Source organism: Salvelinus alpinus, chromosome 1 (genome assembly GCF_045679555.1).
Source record: "Salvelinus alpinus chromosome 1, SLU_Salpinus.1, whole genome shotgun sequence".
NCBI lineage: Eukaryota > Metazoa > Chordata > Actinopteri > Salmoniformes > Salmonidae > Salvelinus > Salvelinus alpinus.
In genome coordinates, this window is record NC_092086.1 from 73342386 (window position 1) to 73364286 (window position 21901).

General features: G+C 44.2%; 1 protein-coding gene across 4 annotated transcripts in view; it reads left to right on the top strand.

Annotated features, from left to right (window-relative positions):
* Positions 1 to 21901, top strand: part of LOC139530087 (double C2-like domain-containing protein beta) — a 312939-nt gene that overhangs the window by 154886 nt on the left and 136152 nt on the right. For 2 of the 4 annotated variants that reach the window (XM_071326180.1, XM_071326190.1), the window contains one exon: positions 20987 to 21184. The exons of 1 other annotated variant lie outside the window; for it this stretch is intronic. In XM_071326180.1, coding sequence (XP_071182281.1) covers positions 20987 to 21184 — 198 coding nt within the window. Of the gene's footprint in view, positions 1 to 20421; positions 21185 to 21901 lie in introns of those variants that run through there. One more of the 4 variants, XM_071326203.1, reaches the window with a different exon arrangement.

Consider the following 21901-nt stretch of genomic DNA (forward strand, 5'->3'; position numbering starts at 1 on the left):
AGCCAAGATCACAGTCAAACGGATTGGGAAGTAGGTCCTAAAGTGCTCTTCCAAGCGCTGGAGGTGAGCAGTCATAACTCGTGTGGGACACTTACTGATGCTCTTTCTCTTAGAAACATGCATAGCCAAGGGAAGGGGGCATGGATCGCTTTTGAAAGACTCTCTCTCCAATAAGACCTCTTTCCTCTGAATCCACTGATTTGGTCACTCGTCTGTAGAATGTGTTTTTATTTTCTCTGCATGCTTGCGTTCAGTTTTCCAAATACAGAATGTCTGTCACATTGGCAAGGAGACACGTTTTCTTTTCATTACAAGTAAATTGTGAATGACAACAATTCCTCTCTCAATGCAAAAAATCTGATAACCACCAAGAATATTGTCATGCTCTGATCGCTTAACTCTACATAGTTTTGTGAACAGGCGTGCTAGCAGTGGATGTGGCTTTATGTAGTTTGCAATCTAAGTTACCCGCTGCAATATATCTCAGAGTTGTGTCTCAGCTCTTTTGCCACCATTTGCTCTCGGTGTATCATACAATGAGTCCAAATAGCAGAGGGAGACACATTCATAACTAGATGCAGAGGCCTGCCTGCTGTCCCGCAATAGATGGAGCCCCATCTGTGCAAAAGCCCACCATTCAATCCCATGGAATCTGGTTTTCGTCAATATAGCCACGCAGCACACTGAACATCCCCTGTGTCGTTTCATGCTCGGGAATCGTGAGACAGATAAATATGTCCTCGTGAATAACATCCCCAACATATATTGCGCACAAAAGTCATTGCATGGGCATCTCAGCCCTCACAGCTAACATCTATTTGGAGAGCAAAAGCTGGGGAGTTTTTAGTCGTTTCCTCTTTTTAGTCAGAGTTTCCTCTTGATTGCTAGCAATAGCATAAATTATTTGTTTAACAGTGTTTTCTGACAGAGGTATTGATGTGAGTTTCTTTGCCTCTGCCTCCCCACACATTGTTTTTACCATATCAATTGCGGCCGGTAATATCAAAGTCTCTGCAATAGTGTGTGGTTTCATAGCCTAGCGGCTAGCGGACCTAGCCATTTACCGTGGGAATGATTCAAGTGCAAAGGTCAAGTGCGGCCGTTTCCCATGATTTAATGGCGCTCTCTGGTTTAGTTTTATCTTTTAGTGCCGAACACCACCCGAACAAGGAGAAGGGCCGACTTCGGCGGAAGTCGTGACATTTAGATTTAAATACTTTTAATTTAGATGTAAGCTTAACCACATTGCAATGATTTTGAGATACAAAGACAATATTATTATATATTATTTTAAATGTCGGGGGGGGTGGATTCTCCCCGTGACCCCATTTTCATATCAGACCCCTAGTTTGGGAATCACTGACCTAATGAACCCTCCTCCTGACGAGCTACAGTACTGGTTATGCAGGCTTTTGCTCCAGCCCTGCTCTAGCACACTCTAGGGAAAGGGGAATACCTAGTCAGTTGTACAACTGAATGCCTTCACCTGAAATGTGTCTTCCGCATTTAACCCAACCCCTCTGAATCAGAGAGGTGCGGGGTGATGCCTTAATCGACATCCACGTCTTCGGCGCCTGGGGAACAGTGGAACAGTGGGTTAACTGCTTTGCTCAGGGGCAGAACGACAGATTTTTCAGCTCGGGGATTCGATCCAGCAACCTTTCAGTTACTGGTCCAACGATCTAACCACTAAGCTACCGCCCCTCTACCAACAAGCTGCTCGTCAGGACCTTGGGTAGCTGAATTTGTTCACATTGCATGTATTTTTATTGATAACATGAATTACATTAGCGATGCTAAAGCAGTAACTTCATGAGATAGCCACTGCAAAATAATTTTTAAGAAAGGAAACTTTTATAAAAATCTAATTAATCTAGAGAGTGGGGTAAATTGAGCTATCCTTGTACTAGGAAACCGTACACAAAATGTATAATTTGACCAAATGTTTATGTAGTGGTCCTGTGTGGCTCAGTTGGTCAAACATTGCACATGAGTTTGATTCCCATGGGGCATCAGTACGAAAAAACATGAAAATATATGCACTCACAAGTCGTTCTGGATAAGAGTCTGCTAAATTTTAAAAAGTTAGGTCTAAAAAACTGATGATTTTTGCCAATTAATTTCTGTTAGAGATTTCATGATGCTTGTATCTGAACCAAAGTAGATCATTTTAAGATTGTTCTATACATCAGTTTGGGTTTCTATAAGCGTCAATATGAGGTCATAAACCTAAATTGAGCCAATGACCATGGGGTAAGTTGAGCCCGTCGTGGTTATTTTCTTTATAATCAAATGAAGAGAGACAAACTTATCACACAAGTCCGAGTTATACTTAAACTAAATCTTTATTCACTTATTAATAAGGAGAGCAGGTCACACACAAGTGAATGATCTGAGTGCTCTTCAATAACGATGGCTGGTCAACGAACCAACCTTAGATGATTTGTTGAGAGCCCTGACACAAAGGATACAACGATATTTTATAGCAAAGTCTACATGACATACAACAAATGTGTGGAATGTGTCACAAGGTTAGGATTCGTATGAAATAAATTCATAATTCGCAGCAGACAGGAACTGCTGTAACCAGGCTCCCCTCATCATTATCCATACCCGAGCCGTCTCCACCCTGGTACCTCCCAGTACACAAACACTAACTCGTGTTATGGAATGCGGTCTTTAGGTTTTATCACCAAAGGCATCGTAAATCCACTGTCAGCATTAAGCCCCAGAGGCCCAACTCAAAGAACCCTATTCTATTCCATAAAACAACCATTTGATGCAATTAAAGTATTATAAAATAATCTTGTAATTTTGCTCTCACAAGCCAATGGCAAGTTAAGCAAATTGAAGTGTTTTCTTCCCAGGTGTAATGCAAGGCATTAAGTGTTGAAAATGATTAAAAGTCCAAAAAGTTATTGTGTTGAATTTTGTTTGGGAAATATAGATAGACATGGTTTTTAAAAGGTAGTGGTAATTTAATTTTAAAAAAAAATGTAAACAATACAAAAACATACAAACGACAACATACAGATTCACACAAACATCCACAACATCACCCTTGCTCACACCCCCATCTCTAGTGCCTGCATCACTCTCCGCGACATGGCCTTGAACTGCACCATTTTGTTTCTCCGTCGCCAACGCACTTTCATCATTTAGATAATAAAGCAGTTGAATTTTCCATTGTGTTAACGATCTCACTGCACCCTCATATGCCATGTCTTGAAATATGCAGACAGACTGATTTATATCCAAATGCGTTTTTTTTGGCAGCAATGCATTCTGAAACATGTGAACTTTCATGTGCCTTAATTACAAACTTGTATATCGTCTGTAAATACAAATGCAATAGTTAAATTACGAGCCTAGTTGGTTTAGCCACAGAAAAAGCCAGCAACCTTCCCGCTAGCCACGATTGACTGAGATAATGAATGGGCTGGACATACCGAGAGATGAGTTTGTATTGGTCTGCCATGTAATACGCTTCTGTCTATTTGAGCTGGTCAGTATGTTTAGGTAATCCTTTCTAACACAGCTTTTTTTTAAAGATATCACAAAGTAGAACTCCATAAGTGTTGCTTTCCACTTTCTGGGGGATTGAGTTTTGAAATAAGTGGAATTAGAGAATGATAGCAAAGAGGATGGAGAAAACACCTGTCTCCGGATTACATCTTCCAAATAAGGGCTACCATGGCATCCGCGACAGAGAGGGAGAAGCGTCCATCCATGTAAATGGGTAAGATAGTCTACCTAGCTACATTTCAGATATTACACGTTTCTAGTTGGAGTGGCATTGACTACAATACAGTAGAATAGAATACAGTATATACACATGAGATGAGTAAAGCCGTATTTAAACATGATTAAAGTGACCAGTGTTCCATTAGGGCAGCAGCCTCAAAGGTGCAGGGTTGCGTAACCGGGTGGAAGCCGGCTAGTGATGGCTATCTAACAGTATGATGGCCTTGAGATAGAAGCTGTTTTTCAGTCTCTCGGCCCCAGCTTTGATGCACCTGTACTGACCTCAACCTGTACTGACCTCGCCTTCTGGATGATAGCGGGGTGAACAGGCAGCGGCTCGGGTGGTTGTGTCCTTCATGATCTTTTTGGTCTTCATGTGACATCGGATGGTTTAGTTGTCCTGGAGGGCAGGTAGTTTGCCCCCGTTGATGAGTTGGGCAGGCCACACCACCCTCTGGAGAGCCCTGCGGTTGCGAGCAGTGCAGTTGCCGTACCAGGCGGTGATACAGGCCGACAGGATGCTCTCAATTGTGCATCTGTAAAGGTTTGTGAGAGTTTTAGGGGCCAAACCAATTTTTTTCAGCATCCTGAGGTTGAAGAGGCGCTGTTGCGCCTTCTTCACCACACTGTCTGTGTGGGAGGACCATTTCAGATCGTCAGTGATGTGTATGCTGAGGAACATGAAGCTTTCCACCTTCTCCACTGCGGTCCAGTCGATTTGGATAGGGGCGTGCTCCCTTTGCTGTTTCGTGAAGTCCACAATCAGATCCTTCGTTTTGTTGACGTTGAGTGAGAGGTTATTCTCCTGGCACCACTTTCCCAGGGCCCTCACCTCCTCTCTGTAGGCTGTCACGTCATTGTTGGTAATCAGGGCTAATACTAATATGTGGTGTGCAAACTTGATGATTAAGTTGGAGGTGTGTGTGGCCATGCAGTCATGGGTGAACAGGGAGTACAGGAGGGGGCTGAGCACGCACCCTTGTGGGGCTCCTGTGTTGAGGATCAGCGAAGTGTAGGTGTTGTTTCCTACACTGGTTCATCCTTTAAAAGTTGCAGCATACTGCGGCGCAGCTTGAATTCAATGGCACGTTATTTGAGTGTGAACCACTGGTACCATTAATGCTAGTTTGACCACCAGAGGGCATCTTTGAGAAGCATTTGATAGCCTTCAACAGTGGATGTACTAGAGAATTGAAAACCTTTTTTGTAAGAACATGGTACTGATTTTAAGAAATTGATTAATTAATTTGATTAATATTATGGTGTTTCTATTCCAAGAGAAACGAAAAACCCTCTGGGTTTCCGTTAGGATGGAACGGAAAATATGGCGCTGTACAACGTGACAGTCGGGGGTAGGCTACAGTACTTGGCTATTTAGCTAAAGAATCCCCTTGTCGTGCGGTCACGCAGGAGACCAGGGTTCAATTCACAGATGGAGAGGAAGGAGTAGGCTGTCCTTGTAAATAATAATTTGTTCTTAACTAGCCTCTCAAAGCACTTCAGGGCGATTGTCATTTAGTTCAGTTACCTTGGCTTTCTTGGGTACAGTAGCGGACATCTTGAAGCAAGTGGGGACAGCAGACTGGGATAGGCAGAGATTGAATTTGTCCGTAAACACTCCAGCCAGCTGGTCTGCACATGCTCTGAGGACGCGGCTAGGTATGCCGTCTGGGCAGGCAGCCTTGTGAGGGTTAACACGCTTAAATATCTTACTCACGTCGGCCATGGAGAAGGAGAGCCCACAGTCCTTGGTAGCGGGCCGTGTCAGTGGTACGGTGTTATCCTCAAAGCGGGTGAAGAAGGTATTTAGCTTGTCCGGAAGCAAGACGTCAGTGTCCGCGACGTGGCTGGTTTTCCCTTTGTAGTCATTGATTGTCTGTAGACCCTGCCACATGCATCTTGTGTCTGAGCCGTTGAATTGCAACTCTGTACTGATGCTTTGCCTGTTTGATTGACTTACAGAGGGAATAACTACACTGTTTGTATTTGTCCCTATTCCCAGCCACCTTGAGAATATAGCCGAATGCGGTAGATCGTACTTTCAGTTTTGCGCGAATGCTGCCATCTATCCATGGTTTCTGGTTTGGGTAGGTTTTAATAGTCACAGTGGGTACAACATCTCCTATGTACTTCCTGATGAATTCAGTCACCGTAACCGTGTATTCGTTGATGTTATTCTCAGTGGCTACCCGGAACATATCCCAGTCCGCCTGATCAAAACAATCTTGAGGCATGGATTGCAATTGGTCAGACCAGTGTTGAAGAGACCTTAACACGGGTACTTCCTGTTTGAGTTTCTGCCTATAGGAAGGGAGGAGCAAGATGGATTTGTGATCAGATTTACCGAAGGGAGGGGAGGAGGACCTTGGAGGCATTTCAAGAAATTGAGTAGTAGTGGTCCAATGTTTTACCAGCATGAGTACTACAGTCAATGTTTTGGTATAATTCCGGGTAGTGTTTTCCTCAAAATTGCTTTCTTAAAATTCCAAGCTATAATAAATGCATGCTCAGGATATGTGGTTTCCAGTTTGCATAAAGCCCAGTGTAGTTCTTTGAGGACTGTCGTGGTATTGGCTTGCGGGGGAATATACACTATAACCAAAGCGAATTCTCTTGGGAGGTCGACATTTGATTGTGAGATATTCTAGGTTGGGTAGAACAAAATAATTTGAGTTTCTGTACGTCATCACAATCACACTATGAGTAGTTATTCATGAGACATACACACCTGCCTTTATTCTTCCCGGAAAGTTCTTTATTCCTGTCTGCGCGATGTACTGAGAACCCAGATGGCTGTATGGACAGAGACAGTATATCCCGAGAGAGCCATGTTTCCGTGAAACAGTGTATGTTACAATCCCTGATGTCTCTCTGGAAGGAGATCCTCGCCCTGGGCTCGTCTACTTTATTATCCAGAGACTGTACATTAGCGAGTAATATACTCGGAAGCGGTGGATGTTGTGCAAGCCTCCGGAGTCGGACTAGAAGTCCACTCCGAATACCTCTTCTCAGTGTTTTGGAGCAGCCTCTGGAATAAGTTCATTGTCCTGGGGTACGAACAAATGATCCAATTCGTATTCCTGGTCACAATGCTGGTGAGTTAACGCCACTCTGATATCCAAAATGTATTTCCGGCTGTATGTAATAACCAGTGGTGTAAAGTATTTAAGTAAAAACACTTTAAAGTACTACTTAAGTTGTTTTTTGGCGTATCTGTACTTTACTTTACAATTTATATTTTTTACTACTTTTACTTTACTACATTCCTTCAGAAAATGTTGTACTTTTTACTCCATACGGTTTCCTAGACACCCAAAAGTACTCGCTACATCCCTGGTCATCCACATATTAGTATCCCGCCTCTGATCTGGCGGACTGAATGTTGGAGTGTGCCCGTGGCTTTCCGTATAAAAAACAGGAAATGTTGCCATCTGGTTGGCTTCATATAAGGAATATTGAAATGATTGATACTTTTACTTTTGATACTTAAGTATATTTACTTTTATACTTTTACTCAAGTATAATTTTACTGGGTGACTTTTACTTGAGTCATTTTCTATTAAGGTATCTTTACTTTTACTCAAGTATAACTGTTGGCTACTTTTTCCACCACTGGTAATAACACAATAACAATTCTGGGCTAATAATGTAAGAAATAACAAACAAAAAAACAAAATACTGCAAAGTTGCATAGGCGCTAGAAGCAGAGCTGCCATATCTGTCGGTGCCAGGTGTTTGTATCAATTGTCTCTCAACTCTGGTCCACCTCGGATGCGTATCAGATCGGAAATATATATATATTTTATTTTTATGACTGGATCATGTCGGGTTCGTTAGGGAATTTGGCAGATCCGGTTCGGATCTCAATCGCAGATCTGAGAAGAACTCTACTTCAGATGTCTTCCCTCAGTCCTGGAGATGGACAGTCCTGGAGTTTTCCCCATGTCTCTGAAGATACACTTTACTCTGGAAAATTTGTGCCCAGGAATTGACCTACTACAGCTCTGTACCTCAGTAACCAATAAGAACACCATACCTCAGTCCCTAGTAAGTACCCTACAGTCCCTTCTCCAGTTACTGCCGTACAGTGGTTCAACCATTGCCTCCTCCCAGCTGCCCACTGCACTGAGGCTAGGTAACACGGTCACCACCGATAAATCCGTGATAATCGAAAACTTCAACAAGCATTTCTCAATCGCTGGCCATGCCTTCCTCCTGGCGACTCCAACCTTGGCCAACAGCCCCCCCCCCCCGCTGCTACTCGCCCAAGCCTCCCCAGCTCCTCCTTTACCCAAATCCAGATAGCAGATGTTCTGAAAGAGCTGGAAAACCTGGACCCATACAAATCAGCTGGGCTTGACAATCTGGACCCCCTATTTCTGCCCTGCCTATCTAAGGTCTTCGAAAGCCAAGTCAACAAACAGATCACTGACCATCTCGAATCCCACCGTACCTTCTCCGCTGTGCAATCCGGTTTCCGAGCCGGTCACGGGTGCACCTCAGCCACGCTCAAGGTACTAAACGATATTATAACCGGCATCGATAAAAGACAGTACTGTGCAGCCGTCTTCATCGACCTGGCCAAGGCTTTCGACTCTGTCAATCACCATATTCTTATCGGCAGACTCAGTAGCCTCGGTTTTTCTAATGACTGCCTTGCCTGGTTCACCAACTACTTTGCAGACAGAGTTCAGTGTGTCAAATCGGAGGGCATGTTGTCCGGTCCTCTGGCAGTCTCTTTGGGGGTACCACAGGGTTCAATTCTCGGGCCGACTCTTTTCTCTGTATATATCAATGATGCTGCTCTTGCTGCGGGCGATTCCCTGATCCACCTCTACGCAGACGACACCATTCTGTATACTTCTGGCCCTTCCTTGGACACTGTGCTATCTAACCTCCAAACGAGCTTCAATGCCATACAACACTCCTTCCGTGGCCTCCAACTGCTCTTAAACGCTAGTAAAACCAAATGCATGCTTTTCAACCGTTCGCTGCCTGCACCCGCACGCCCGACTAGCATCACCACCCTGGACGGTTCCGACCTAGAATATGTGGACATCTATAAGTACCTAGGTGTCTGGCTAGACTGCAAACTCTCCTTCCAGACTCATATCAAACATCTCCAATCCAAAATCAAATCTAGAGTCGGCTTTCTATTTCGCAACAAAGCCTCCTTCACTCACGCCGCCAAACTTACCCTTGTAAAACTGACTATCCTACCGATCCTCGACTTCGGCGATGTCATCTACAAAATAGCTTCCAATGCTTCCAATACTCTACTCAGCAAACTGCAGTTTATCACAGTGCCATCCGTTTTGTTACTAAAGCACCTTACACGACCCACCACTGCGACCTGTATGCCCTAGTCGGCTGGCCCTCGCTACATGTTCGTCGTCAGACCCACTGGCTCCAGGTCATCTACAAGGCTATGCTAGGTAAAGTGCCGCCTTATCTCAGTTCACTGGTCACGATGGCTACACCCACCCGTAGCACGCGCTCCAGCAGGTGTATCTCACTGATCATCCCTAAAGCCAAAACCTCATTTGGACGCCTTTCCTTCCAGTTCTCTGCTGCCTGCGACTGGATCGAATTGCAAAAATCTCTGAAGTTGGAGACTTTTATCTCCCTCAACAACTTTAAACATCTGCTATCCGAGCAGCTAACCGATCGCTGCAGCTGTACATAGTCCATCGGTATATAGCCCACCCAATTTACCTACCTCACTCCCCATACTGCTTTTATTTATTTACTTTTCTGCTCTTTTGCACACCAGTATCTCTACTTGCACATGATCATCTGATGATTTATCACTCCAGTGTTAATCTGCTAAATTGTAATTATTCGATTTATTGCCTACCTCCTCATGCCTTTTGCACACATTGTATATAGATTCTCTTTTTTTCTACCATGTTATTGACTTGTTTATTGTTTACTCCATGTGTAACTCTGTGTTGTTGTCTGTTCACACTGCTATGCTTTATCTTGGCCAGGTCGCAGTTGCAAATGAGAACTTGTTCTCAACTAGCCTACCTGGTTAAATAAAGGTGAAATAAAAATTCGGGCCGACTCTTTTTCAGAACACAGAGGGAAAAAAAATCCCTGTTTGTTTGTTCTTTGGCGTCTTCTGGTGTACTCTGATTAAGAGAACAGAAGCTCCTGTCTCTTCATCTCATTTATTGGCATAAGGCCTAATAATGGATTGTGTTTGTTCTATTCTACCATTTACTTACAATCTGCTAGTGTTTATATTGTTCACAGAGCTGGCTCCAACTAAGGCTCTGATTTGTATGGACCTTGTCAAAGAATACCAATATTAGGTTCCCACATAGTGTAATTGGTTGTTGAGTGATCTTGCCCAGGAATCACTGCCATGTGGGCTTTCTGAAACCACAGATACTGTCCTCGCATAATCAAACGCAATCAGCACAGCTTTAGTACCTAGACCGCTTGGCCTCCTGTCACAGTAGAGTTGTCAGTTTTCTATGAAAATGTGATTGTTCTCCCAAATTGCTTAAATGTTTGCTTACCTTGACGGTATTACAGTATATAGTCTAGGCCAGAAGACATCACTATGTGCATATTGTATATTCAATATTTGTAATCTAGTTCATTGAATAGGCTATCGTACCTGGTTTAAATGTCATTGTCACCATGCAACCAGTCAGTGATTTGTACTGCTCGGAAAACACAATGTGTATGAATCTGACACTAGGGCCTATGCTCGGGTAGACCTATTCTTCATGGGCTTCCTGCTCTACATCCCCACAACTCCCCTGCTTATGTATTCGAGATTTTGTACACGTGCCGTATGCATATCTAGCCACGTGCTCAAGTGAAGTATTTATAGCATCTGTATAATAGCTCATAATGTATTTATTCATGAATTATGTATTTTCCCACTGCACAGACTTCATGTGGTGTCTTGGATTAAGTCGCTGGTCCACTGAAGTCAATAGTTTAGAGTTCCTTTTTTTTAATGGGTTTTAAGTTATACTGTGGACAAGTTAATGTATGACATGGTAAAATGGAATCATGGAAAAACAACTGATTTTTGGGTGTTCTCAGAATAAGTATTTCTCCAATGTCTTTCTTCGATTGAAATGTCATGCTTTATAATCTGTTACAAAAAATGGTTATGAAAGCCATATTGGCCCTCCTAAATTCACATTTACTTTTTTCCTACTGAATGTTATTGCAAGTTTCATATGATTCCCCATCAGTAACGAAAGCTACCTTTGATAACTATTATGTTGTTGTTTGCATTGGTTGAGACCAAATCCATTCCACACAAATCTCACCACCCTCAGCTCAATGTAACAACACATTGGGGAATATAATGATAAAGTCCGAGAATCATGGTCTTGTCCGGGGTAACAAAGCTTCACATCAACATTTTATCTTGTTCATTCACCGTGTTCACACACATCATCGGGATGTGCATGTTCACAGCATGATTCACAGAGCATCCCCACCATCTCTCCTCTGTGTTCTGAAAATATGGCCCTATCTTTGCGTGGATTCCCAGTTATCGAGATGAGTGTGTATCAAGGCATTGTTACCCTGGTTGCCTACATTTTCCCTGTAAACACACACACCTTCGTGCCAAAGCATGAAATTGCGTTGAGAATATGTAGTGTCGAGATCTGTACACATGCTTATGTTGGGGAGAGGTGTTTTGTGCTGCAAATATTTTTAAAGGGATAGTTCAAGGGATATCCCTTTATCTACTTCCCCAGAGTCAGATTAACTCATGGATACCCTTTTTATGTCTCTGCGCCCAGTATGAAGGAAGTTTTGTTTGTGCAATGACTAGACTTCCACTCATTGTGCTAATGCTAGTAAGCAATTGTGCTAAAGCTAGTAGGCAGCTTCCTTCAAACTGAACATGGAGACATAAAAATAGTATCCACTAGTTCACCTGACTCTGGGGAAATAAATAACCCAAACTATCTGTTTTAACCTGTAATGCTTTCCAATTTGAATGTATTGAAATGCCTTATTTCTTCCTTTTTCATGTTTACAAGTCAATAGCATTAGTATTCAGAATATCATGCTCTCTGGTTTGTTTTACAAGCCCCCCCCACACACACAAATCCACAACTAATCCTACAATTCCCTGACTGACAAGGTTTGAGGGTTTGTAGCTCATTCCCCCATGCCAGCATGATTTGCTTTATGCAACAATTCTACAGGTATCAAATGCAAAAACACTTTTCCATGTTGGAAACTGCTGTGTGAGAGAGAGGTAGGGAAGAGGACAATGAAAGTGTAAGAGGGATTGGTCAAGCGGTAAAGTGAGGAGACAGAGAGAAGACTGTCATTTGACACCATGAACCATCAGATCCTCCTCTCCACCCTCTCAGTGCTGGGCGTCTCAGGCTCTGCACACTGCTGGATTGCATCCTACCTGGCGGGTCACTCCTACCAGGTGGTGTGGAGATGATATGTGTCTGCACCACATGCTCTCACTACTGGTGTCCCCCAGGGCTCTGTTATAGGCTCTCTACTTTTTTCTCTTTACACTGCGCTCCGTTATATCCTCACATGGTCTCTCCTATCATTGTTATGCGGATTACACTCAACTACTTTACTCTTTCCCCCCTACTGACACCAAGGTGGCGACACGCATCTCTGCGTACCTGGCAGACGTCTCCGTTTGGATGTCTGCCCACAACCTTAAGCTCAAACTCGACAAGACGGAGCTGTTCTTCCTCCCGGAGAAGCCCTGTCCACTCCAAGACCTCAACATCACAGTTGATGACTCCGTGGCAGCTGCGTACGTAGGTGCTAATCCAGGCACTTGTCATCTCCTGTCTACACTACTGCAACTCTTTGTTGGCGGTGCTCCTCGCTTATGCCATCAAACCCCTGCAATGTATCAAGGATGCCGCAGCCTGCCTGGTGTTCAACCTTCCCAAGTTCTTCCATGTCACCCCACCCCTCCGCACACTCCACTGGCACGCTTTCTGTCGAGGCTCGCATCCTCTTCAAGACCCTGGTGCTTGCCTACGGAGCAGCAAGAAGAACTGCGACTCCCTACCTTCAGGCTAAGCTCAAACCCTACACCCCAACACGAGTACTTTGTTCTGCCACCTCTAATCTATTGGCCCTCCCACCCCTACAGAAGAGCAGCCACCGGATCAGTGTTTGTTGCTTACGTTCTGTTTGAATAAATGACTTGCCTATCGACGTACATCGACGTTCCTATAATATGTTCTCAGTCTCGTAAGTACTATTATTTCAATAAATTCATATTGGGACAAACAATATTTAAAACATACTGTGGGAATACTATACAGCATGACACTCCTTTCTATAGTATTAGGCTACCCAATCTATCTCAGCTTCCCTTAAAGTGTTTGTCTCTCAAAGGTGATGCAGGGCGAGTTCTCACTGCAACCAGTGAGGGCACAATGTTCTATTTCCATATCACATCTGCACCTCAAAGAGAGGCTTTGTGTCGGCTGATCTGATCCCCCTTTCCTCTCCGTCTCCTGATTCTGAATCGAGCTCTCTTCTCGGATCCTGGAATCCCCTGGTGCCTCATGTCTCTCCAATACAGAGTTCACACTGCATCTTGATACAGCACATTGTAAACTAGTGTCTATGGCTGCAGCGGTCATAAACATTTGTCAGCCGGTTATTGTCATGCAAAAGTCTGCCGGTGTCACGGTAATTGACCATTAATTAACATAAACAAGTTTAGCATCTCCAGTCCTCCATGCATACAAGCTGCATATAAGCCGCTGATGCGCCTTATGTATTGTATAACAGCACAATAGTTTTTTTTCGGGCTTGGCCTCATAAGACTATACATATGCATAAGCTCTAATATGCGCATTGGTGTTTTTTAATTAAATCATCACCTTAGAAAGCACTGTCCATTTCTTTGTTAGGCTTTGAAACATCCACAACGACCATGTTTTCCACTCAGTTTCAACCTGTTGTTGAACTTCTTTCTTCAAATTGATAAAGTTAAAAAGTGAGTTTAAATGTACAATACTGTTTTGATGGTAAGTGTTGGATGTGATTTTCGATTGCATTTGCATTGATGTCAAAGACAATAGAGCCCCGGGTACCAGGCTATTAGGACCTGATGGTCGTTAGCAAGTTGGGTACTACCAAAGCATGTCCAGAGTGCATAAAAGGAGATTACCGTGACTCTGCGGTCACGTGAAATTGTACTGCGGTCATGACTCATGACTGCCGGTGTGGCGGTAATACTGTCACTGCAACAGCCCTACTAGTGTCCATGTCTTACTGTGCTCTACACAGTAGGCTGTGGGCTTAATTCAACCAATATCCTTAAATACCTCAAATACCTGGGGCCCCATTATCAACATACTGAATACGTTGAAATATATTTGTTCTTAAACCAGTGTTTGGCGGAATACTCAGTTCAGATTGGCAGAAGGGTGCATTCGTCGCTTATGTGAAAAAGTAATACAGTTCACAATTGAGACCCCTGGAATTTCCATTATGCTGCACTGTGACTGTGTTGCAATGCAAATAGATTTTAATACTGGAGTTATTGATGGTCTACCACTACTAAGCTCTTACCATCCACCTGTTGATGTAAATGTTCTACTATACACTATATATACAAAAGTATGTGGACACCCCTTCAAATTTGCGGATTCAGCTATTTCAGCCACCCCCATTGTTGACAGGTGTATAAAATCGAGCACACAGCCATGCAATCTCCATAGACAAACATTGGCAGTAGAATGGCCTTACTGAAGAGCTAAGTGACTTTCAACGTGGCACCGTCATAGGATACCACCTTTCCAACAAGTCAGTTCGTCTGTCTGCACTGTTAGATCTGCCCCGGTCAACTGTAAGTGTTGTTATTGTGAAGTGGAAACGTCTAGGAGCAGCTGCAAAGTGGTAGGCCACACAAGCTTACAGAACGGGACCGCTGACGCGCGTAGTGCTTAACAATCGTCTGTCCTCGGTTGCAGCACTCACTACCGAGTTCCAAACTGCCTCTGGAAGCAACGTTAGCACAATAACTGTTATGCGGGAGCTTCATGAAATGGGTTTCATGGCCGAGCAGCTGCACACAAGCCTAAGAACACCATGCACAATGCCAAGCGTCAGCAGGAGTGGTGCAAAGTTCGCCGCCATTGGACTCTGGAGCAGCGGAAATGCGTTCTCTGGAATGATGAATCACGCTTCACCATCTGGCAGTCTGACGGACAAATATGGGTTTGGCAGACGCCAGGAGAACGCTACCTGCCTGAATGCATAGTGCCAACTGTAAAGTTTGGTGGATGAGGAATAATGGTCTGGGGCTGTTTTTCATGGTTTCGGGCTAGGGCCCTTAGTTCCAATGAAGGGAAATCTTAACGCTACAGCATACAATTACATTCTAGACAATTCTGTGCTTCCAACTTTGTTGCAACAGTTTCGGGAAGGCCCTTTCCTGTTTCAGCATGACAATGCCCCCTTTCACAAAGCGAGGTCCATACAGAAATTGTTTGTTGAGATCGGTGTGGAAGAACTTGACTGGCCTGCACAGAGCCCTGACCTCAATCCCAGCGAACACCTTAGGATGAATTGGAACGCTGACTGCGAGCCAGGCCTAATCCTCCAACATCAGTGCCCAACATCTAGTGGAAAGCCTTCCCAGAAGAGTGGAGGCTGTTATAGCAGCAAAGGGGGGGACCATCTCCATATTTAATGCCCATGATTTTGGAATTAGTTGTTTGACGAGCAGGTGTCCACATACACTAAAAGTATCTTCCCCATGCATTCGTTCCTATCCCTTTGCTCTCTGCTGATTCGGCAGGGAGCAAAAGAGTGCTGATTCTGCCTTTTATCAAACACATACAAAAGAAAAGGTCTTTCCGTAAACAACATGAATAGAGGTGCTGCCTTGAATTATAAAATGATGCATTAGAAGATGAGATACGATACTTTCCCTTTTAAAATAATGTTTATTTGATATACACACAGATATACTATATTCAAGGGGACAACACTAAAGCTCTGTGTGAGAGCCAAAGGGCAGCAGCTTTTCTGTGCGTGATAAATCCTTTGTTTTTCATTCTGCCTAATACCCCTTTTTTGGTCTGCATTCCATCTCCAATAAATTCAGTTGCATAAAACCATGGCATGGCAAGTTTGTCTTAGGGATTCTCAAAGCATTTTCTGATTATGAAGCATGACAAGTTCAGCTTAGTCTGAGAGAAATTCATTCATAGAGTTTGGTCAACTTGGATTCTATCTCTAAACCTAGTGGTTCAGCTAGTACGCCTGAAGATTTTGTCTTCTGTTATTGCCGGTCAGAGTTACGCAAGAGCCACTAGTTTGGCTGCCATAGAATAATATGTTGTGCAAATGATCTGATCCTTGTTGATGGAGAATCATTTTATTTTGCAAACATGACAATTCTCACTATATCAACTTAATTTACACAGTGATGTGTACAGTATGATTAATTTGTGTCGGGTGAAAGTATGTAGACTTGACCTTATGATCGCAATTTAATATGAACTGTTGGCTTTAATCATTGTATGATATCTAATCATCATCTTCCGATGAACTCCCCCACCTGAAGGCAAAGCTTATGAAAAAGAAAAAAGGTATGATCACTTTGTTTAAGCAGTCATCATAAGCTGTAGTACATGTTTCCTACAGATTCAGTTGAAAACCATGTAAACAAGTGCCATTTCATTTCCATACCCAACGTGTCTCACCAAAGCAGTGCAACTCTCAGCAGCTCTGAAGATGATCCAGTGTTCTTTTGTAGAGGAGGCTTCAAACACTGTTCTACACACTGTTACACCCACTGTTCTACACGCTGTTGCACCCACTGTTCTACACGCTGTTACACCCACTGTTCTACACGCTGTTACACCCACTGTTCTACACGCTGTTACACCCACTGTTCTACACGCTGTTACACCCACTGTTCTACACGCTGTTACACCCACTGTTCTACACGCTGTTACACCCACTGTTCTACACGCTGTTACACCCACTGTTCTACACGCTGTTACACCCACTGTTCTACACGCTGTTACACCCACCGTTCTACACGCTGTTACACCCACCGTTCTACACGCTGTTGCACCCACCGTTCTACACGCTGTTACACCCACTGTTCTACACGCTGTTACACCCACTGTTCTACACGCTGTTACACCCACTGTTCTACACGCTGTTACACCCACTGTTCTACACGCTGTTACACCCACTGTTCTACACGCTGTTACACCCACTGTTCTACACGCTGTTACACCCACTGTTCTACACGCTGTTACACCCACTGTTCTACACGCTGTTACACCCACTGTTCTACACGCTGTTACACCCACTGTTCTACACGCTGTTACACCCACTGTTCTACACGCTGTTGCACCCACCGTTCTACACGCTGTTACACCCACTGTTCTACACGCTGTTACACCCACTGTTCTACACGCTGTTACACCCACTGTTCTACACGCTGTTACACCCACTGTTCTACACGCTGTTACACCCACTGTTCTACACGCTGTTGCACCCACTGTTCTACACGCTGTTACACCCACCGTTCTACACGCTGTTACACCCACCGTTCTACACGCTGTTACACCCACCGTTCTACACGCTGTTACACCCACTGTTCTACACGCTGTTACACCCACTGTTCTACACGCTGTTACACCCACTGTTCTACACGCTGTTACACCCACTGTTCTACACGCTGTTACACCCACTGTTCTACACGCTGTTACACCCACTGTTCTACACGCTGTTACACCCACTGTTCTACACGCTGTTACACCCACTGTTCTACACGCTGTTACACCCACTGTTCTACACGCTGTTACACCCACTGTTCTACACGCTGTTACACCCACTGTTCTACACGCTGTTACACCCACTGTTCTACACGCTGTTACACCCACTGTTCTACACGCTGTTACACCCACTGTTCTACACGCTGTTGCACCCACTGTTCTACACACTGTTACACCCACTGTTCTACACAGTTACGCCCACCACTTATGGTTGAGAAGGACCAGGTTGAATTTGGAGCTGCTCTGGTCTGCCCTTGCAATGTTCTCGTAATCTTTATCAAGAGGGTGGAGTTTGGCTGGCGTGTTGGACAAATCTCCATTAAAGGGTCTCTTACATCCTGGAATAGACCTATGTTTTATCTGAACGCTCTTTTCCACGTGGCCACTTTCTCCAGTAGTGCGTTATCACACAATGCAACATTTTAGTTTTAAATAAAATTCCTTGAGTATAATTGATTAAGCCATAGTTAAGAAACATCTCTGTGAAATGTATTTGGATTTAATGTTGACTCTGAACTGTGACAGTTAATGAATTAAAATGTCTCTTTTTAAATTACATTCCAATATTCCAAATCAAAGAGCATACTGTAACAGAACCTATAGCAAGTGAGGTTGGAAATGTACCAGTGTCCGTCGAACACATTTTTGGTCCTGCTTTATTTGAAGTGCATCTTACGAAGGCTTCATAAGCACTACATAGATGCTTCACAAATCATCTATAACCGTATATAATACTCTCTAAAGATTCACAATTTATTTGTTCACATGTATTAACCCTTTATAGAGCATGAAAAACAGTTATAGATGAACTGTAACGATTTATGTAGTGCTTATAAAGCTTATACAAATGCTTTATAAAGCCTTCATAAGATACACTTCCAATAATGCGGGACCACATTTTTTAAAGAACCTTCAGAATCTCCTTTTAAATAGATAAGATAGCCTCTTCAGTTTTCCAGATACGTAAGATAGCTTCTTCGAAACGTTAAACTCCAGATAGAAAGCAACACGTTTGGCACCGTTTGCAATCATCTCGTCAACCTATTTAACATCAACATGTCCCACAAATAGTGTTTGCCTGTTTGTCACCTCACTCGAATATTGATTTCATAAGAAACTCTGTCCATCAACTCTCTGCCATCTTGACTCTGTGAACGAGGGCAATGGACATGGGCATTTCTTATTTTCTTACTTGGGTCTTTGTTTTCCTTGTGTAAAGATTTGGAACGTGAATGCAAATGAAATGTGCACTCGTAAGTACCTTCAAGGATGTAAAAGAGAAATCCTCCTGAGGGATTGTCAGAAATAGATTGGGAATTAATTTGCACTCATTCAGTATTTTCCCTTAAAAAATGTCCGCCCCACACCACTGACACGTGAATGACTTAATAGCTTAATTGTATTGAATCACTCAAACGTTTTTTTTTTCGTTTTTTTTCTCCCAATTATGACAAGAACAGACCCCAAAAGAGGGCAAATGTATTTCTGAGCGTGTTGGTTATTTTTTCTATAGTTTTTGATAAGATACTTTATTTCTCTAATGTACATTTTGAATGGCAGGTTGACAGATTGCTTAATCAAGTGATTTGTTGATGAATGGATTACATGACTTGTCTGACTCCTGTCAAACTCAAGTAAGACTCATGTCATGTGGGCTCATGAACTTTCAAGTGAGATTAAAGTCACTCTTATGGATGTCTCAATTATCAGTGTGTTAGATGCATCACTGTTTGCATTGTGAGCAGGCACCATGGAAAATTTCCGCTCTTGGAGCAGGTGTTTCTGAAAAACACACACAATCAATGTTTGGGGCCCATTTTCAAGCACATGCTTTGCAAAAAGGCAATTCAAGTCACATGAATATGGACTCATAAAAACACTTTCAGCTCTAACGGGGTGTAATGAGATATTTCACCACTTTTACACTAATCCATTATCTCCCGCACCATACCACTACTATTTTAACGTGTTATTAGTTTACTTTTCAACTATTTTTGTAGTTAAAAAAGGTAAGAAAAAATGTCCTAGAAATTTCAGTTATTTTCAAGAACAGTAACGACTTTCCACCCAGGGGGAGGTTGTTTGCCCACTCTTTCGTGACACTCATCATTTTTGATAATGACTGATTTAAGTTAAGACCCAGCATAAGTGGTTGTGGAGATTGAACCCACAACCACCTGGGCTGTAATATGTGAGGAGTGTTACTACTCAGACCATTTTTCAAGTCTTAATTGTTATTATGTTGATCGTAGTTATTCAGCACCTGTTTCTCTAGAGATTACTTGGTGAGAAGGTGACCTGGCATACTGACCTGGCATACTGAATTGTCTCACTGCTCATTCCAAACATGGTCTTTAAGTATCTGGGGATTTTGGAAGCGCTGGTTAGTTCCCGACTCTCTCCCTGTCTGTGACACACAACACTCTCACTATCTCTCTCACACACACACTCCTGGGCACACACACACTTACATGTACGGTTGTGGTCCCTCAGACGCACATTTTGTATTTCACTCCACAGCTTGCGCACGCACACACACTTAGGTATTTTCTGCAATATCTCTCTTTCTGCCCTTTCTCTCACACACACGGCAGAGCCTCCTTCCTGCTGACAGATGGATGGGGACTAATAGCATATTTAAGTACCCGCACCGGCGGTTCCTGTTTACTGCTCGGTTGCTAAGCAGTGACATCAGCTGATCCCTCCTCCGTCCTCACTAATACCTCCCTCCCTCCCTCCCTTACACACACACACACACACACACACACACACACACACACACACACACACACACACACACACACACACACACACACACACACACACACACACACACACACACACACACACACACACACAGCTGCAGACAGGGTGTAGAGTAGAGGTAGAGGGAGAGAGGGATGTAGAGAGAGAGGGAGCACGGTAGAGAGTGCAGGCAGGCAGCAGTGTGTGTGAGGCAGACCGACAGCATGGTTAGAGCTTGCAGGGTGGACCAGCCACGGCTCTCCATGTAGCCCAGTGCAGCGCAGGCTAGAAGGGGGGAGTCCGAGGCGCCACCAGGACCTACTCATCTCACTCACAGCCAGGAGCTCTCTCTCCACTGGGGCTACAGGCTTTTTCTTTAGGGATAGACTTCAGAGGAACAACGTAAAAAGAGAAAAACATTCCATAAAAATCTTGTCTTGCTGGCTTTGGTGTTATTAGTTTACTTTTCGAGAAGCCTTTTTTTGTGTTTTGGGAGGCACCTGGGGAATTGTTATTGTTTTGACTGGGTCTTGACTGGGCTGGGTGGGAGCTCCAAGGGATCGCATGCATGACACAACGCAAAGGCGAGAAGACCACCATCAGCATCCAGGAGCACATGGCCATTGATGTGTGCCCTGGCCCCATCCAGCCCATCAAGCAGATCTCTGACTACTTCCCCCGCTACCCGCGGGGTCTCCCCCCCACAGTACCCCCCGCCCTCATCCGGGCCAGCTCGCTGCGCTCCTCCTCGGCCAGCCAGAACTCTGGGGATGACCCGGCATGCTCCCACACCGATGATGACCCGGGCCGGGCCTTTGGCGGCGCTGCCGCCGCCCTGTCACACGCAGCAACCGGCAAGAAGGAGGAGGAGCCGGACATGGAAGGCTATGACTCTGACGACTCAAGTGAGTAGAGACAATTTCTCTCTCGTTCTTGTCCTCTTCTTCTTCCTTCGTTCCTTTCTTCAATGTCTGGTTGCGGAGTAACCGGCAGGTGTGGCTGAGTCTTTTTTACCTCATCCTTTTCTCCCCCTCTCTCCTCCTTTTCCTTCTATAGTACCTGTGGTTGCCGAGGGCCGGTGTGTCTGTGCGTCTTCCTCTCTGTGGCGTAGCTAACTCTCTGACTGTTGAGAGCCAACTGTTGCTGTCGCAGAGCGGCTGTTGCTTCCCCTTCCTGCTTGCAGCATTACACTCATACACTCCTACACTATAGACTCCCATTGTACCATAAGCACAGGTGTTTTTTTTATACCAGCATAAGAAGTGATGTGATTATGCATCTAATAATTAAAGGCTGGGCTCATATCCCTGTTTTGTGCCGAGGCTTCTCAGCTGGGTGATTCATGCCTTCTCTGGCTAGCTTTAAATTAGCAGGCAGGATATATGCAGTGGGCTCCGGTCGGATTTGTGGGCGTGTTGTTGAGTCTCGGCAAGAGGGCTGTTTACATCCACACGCGAGCAGCCAGCCAAACAGCGAGGCTGGCAGGCTCCTGTTGTGTGTGTCTGTGTGCGTCTGCATGTGACACGTATGAGCTATTAGTATATGTGTGCACGCACGTGCAACCTACTGTTGTGTGAGACGTGCGTGCATCTGCCCCAGTCTGGTCACTGTTGTCGCCGGCC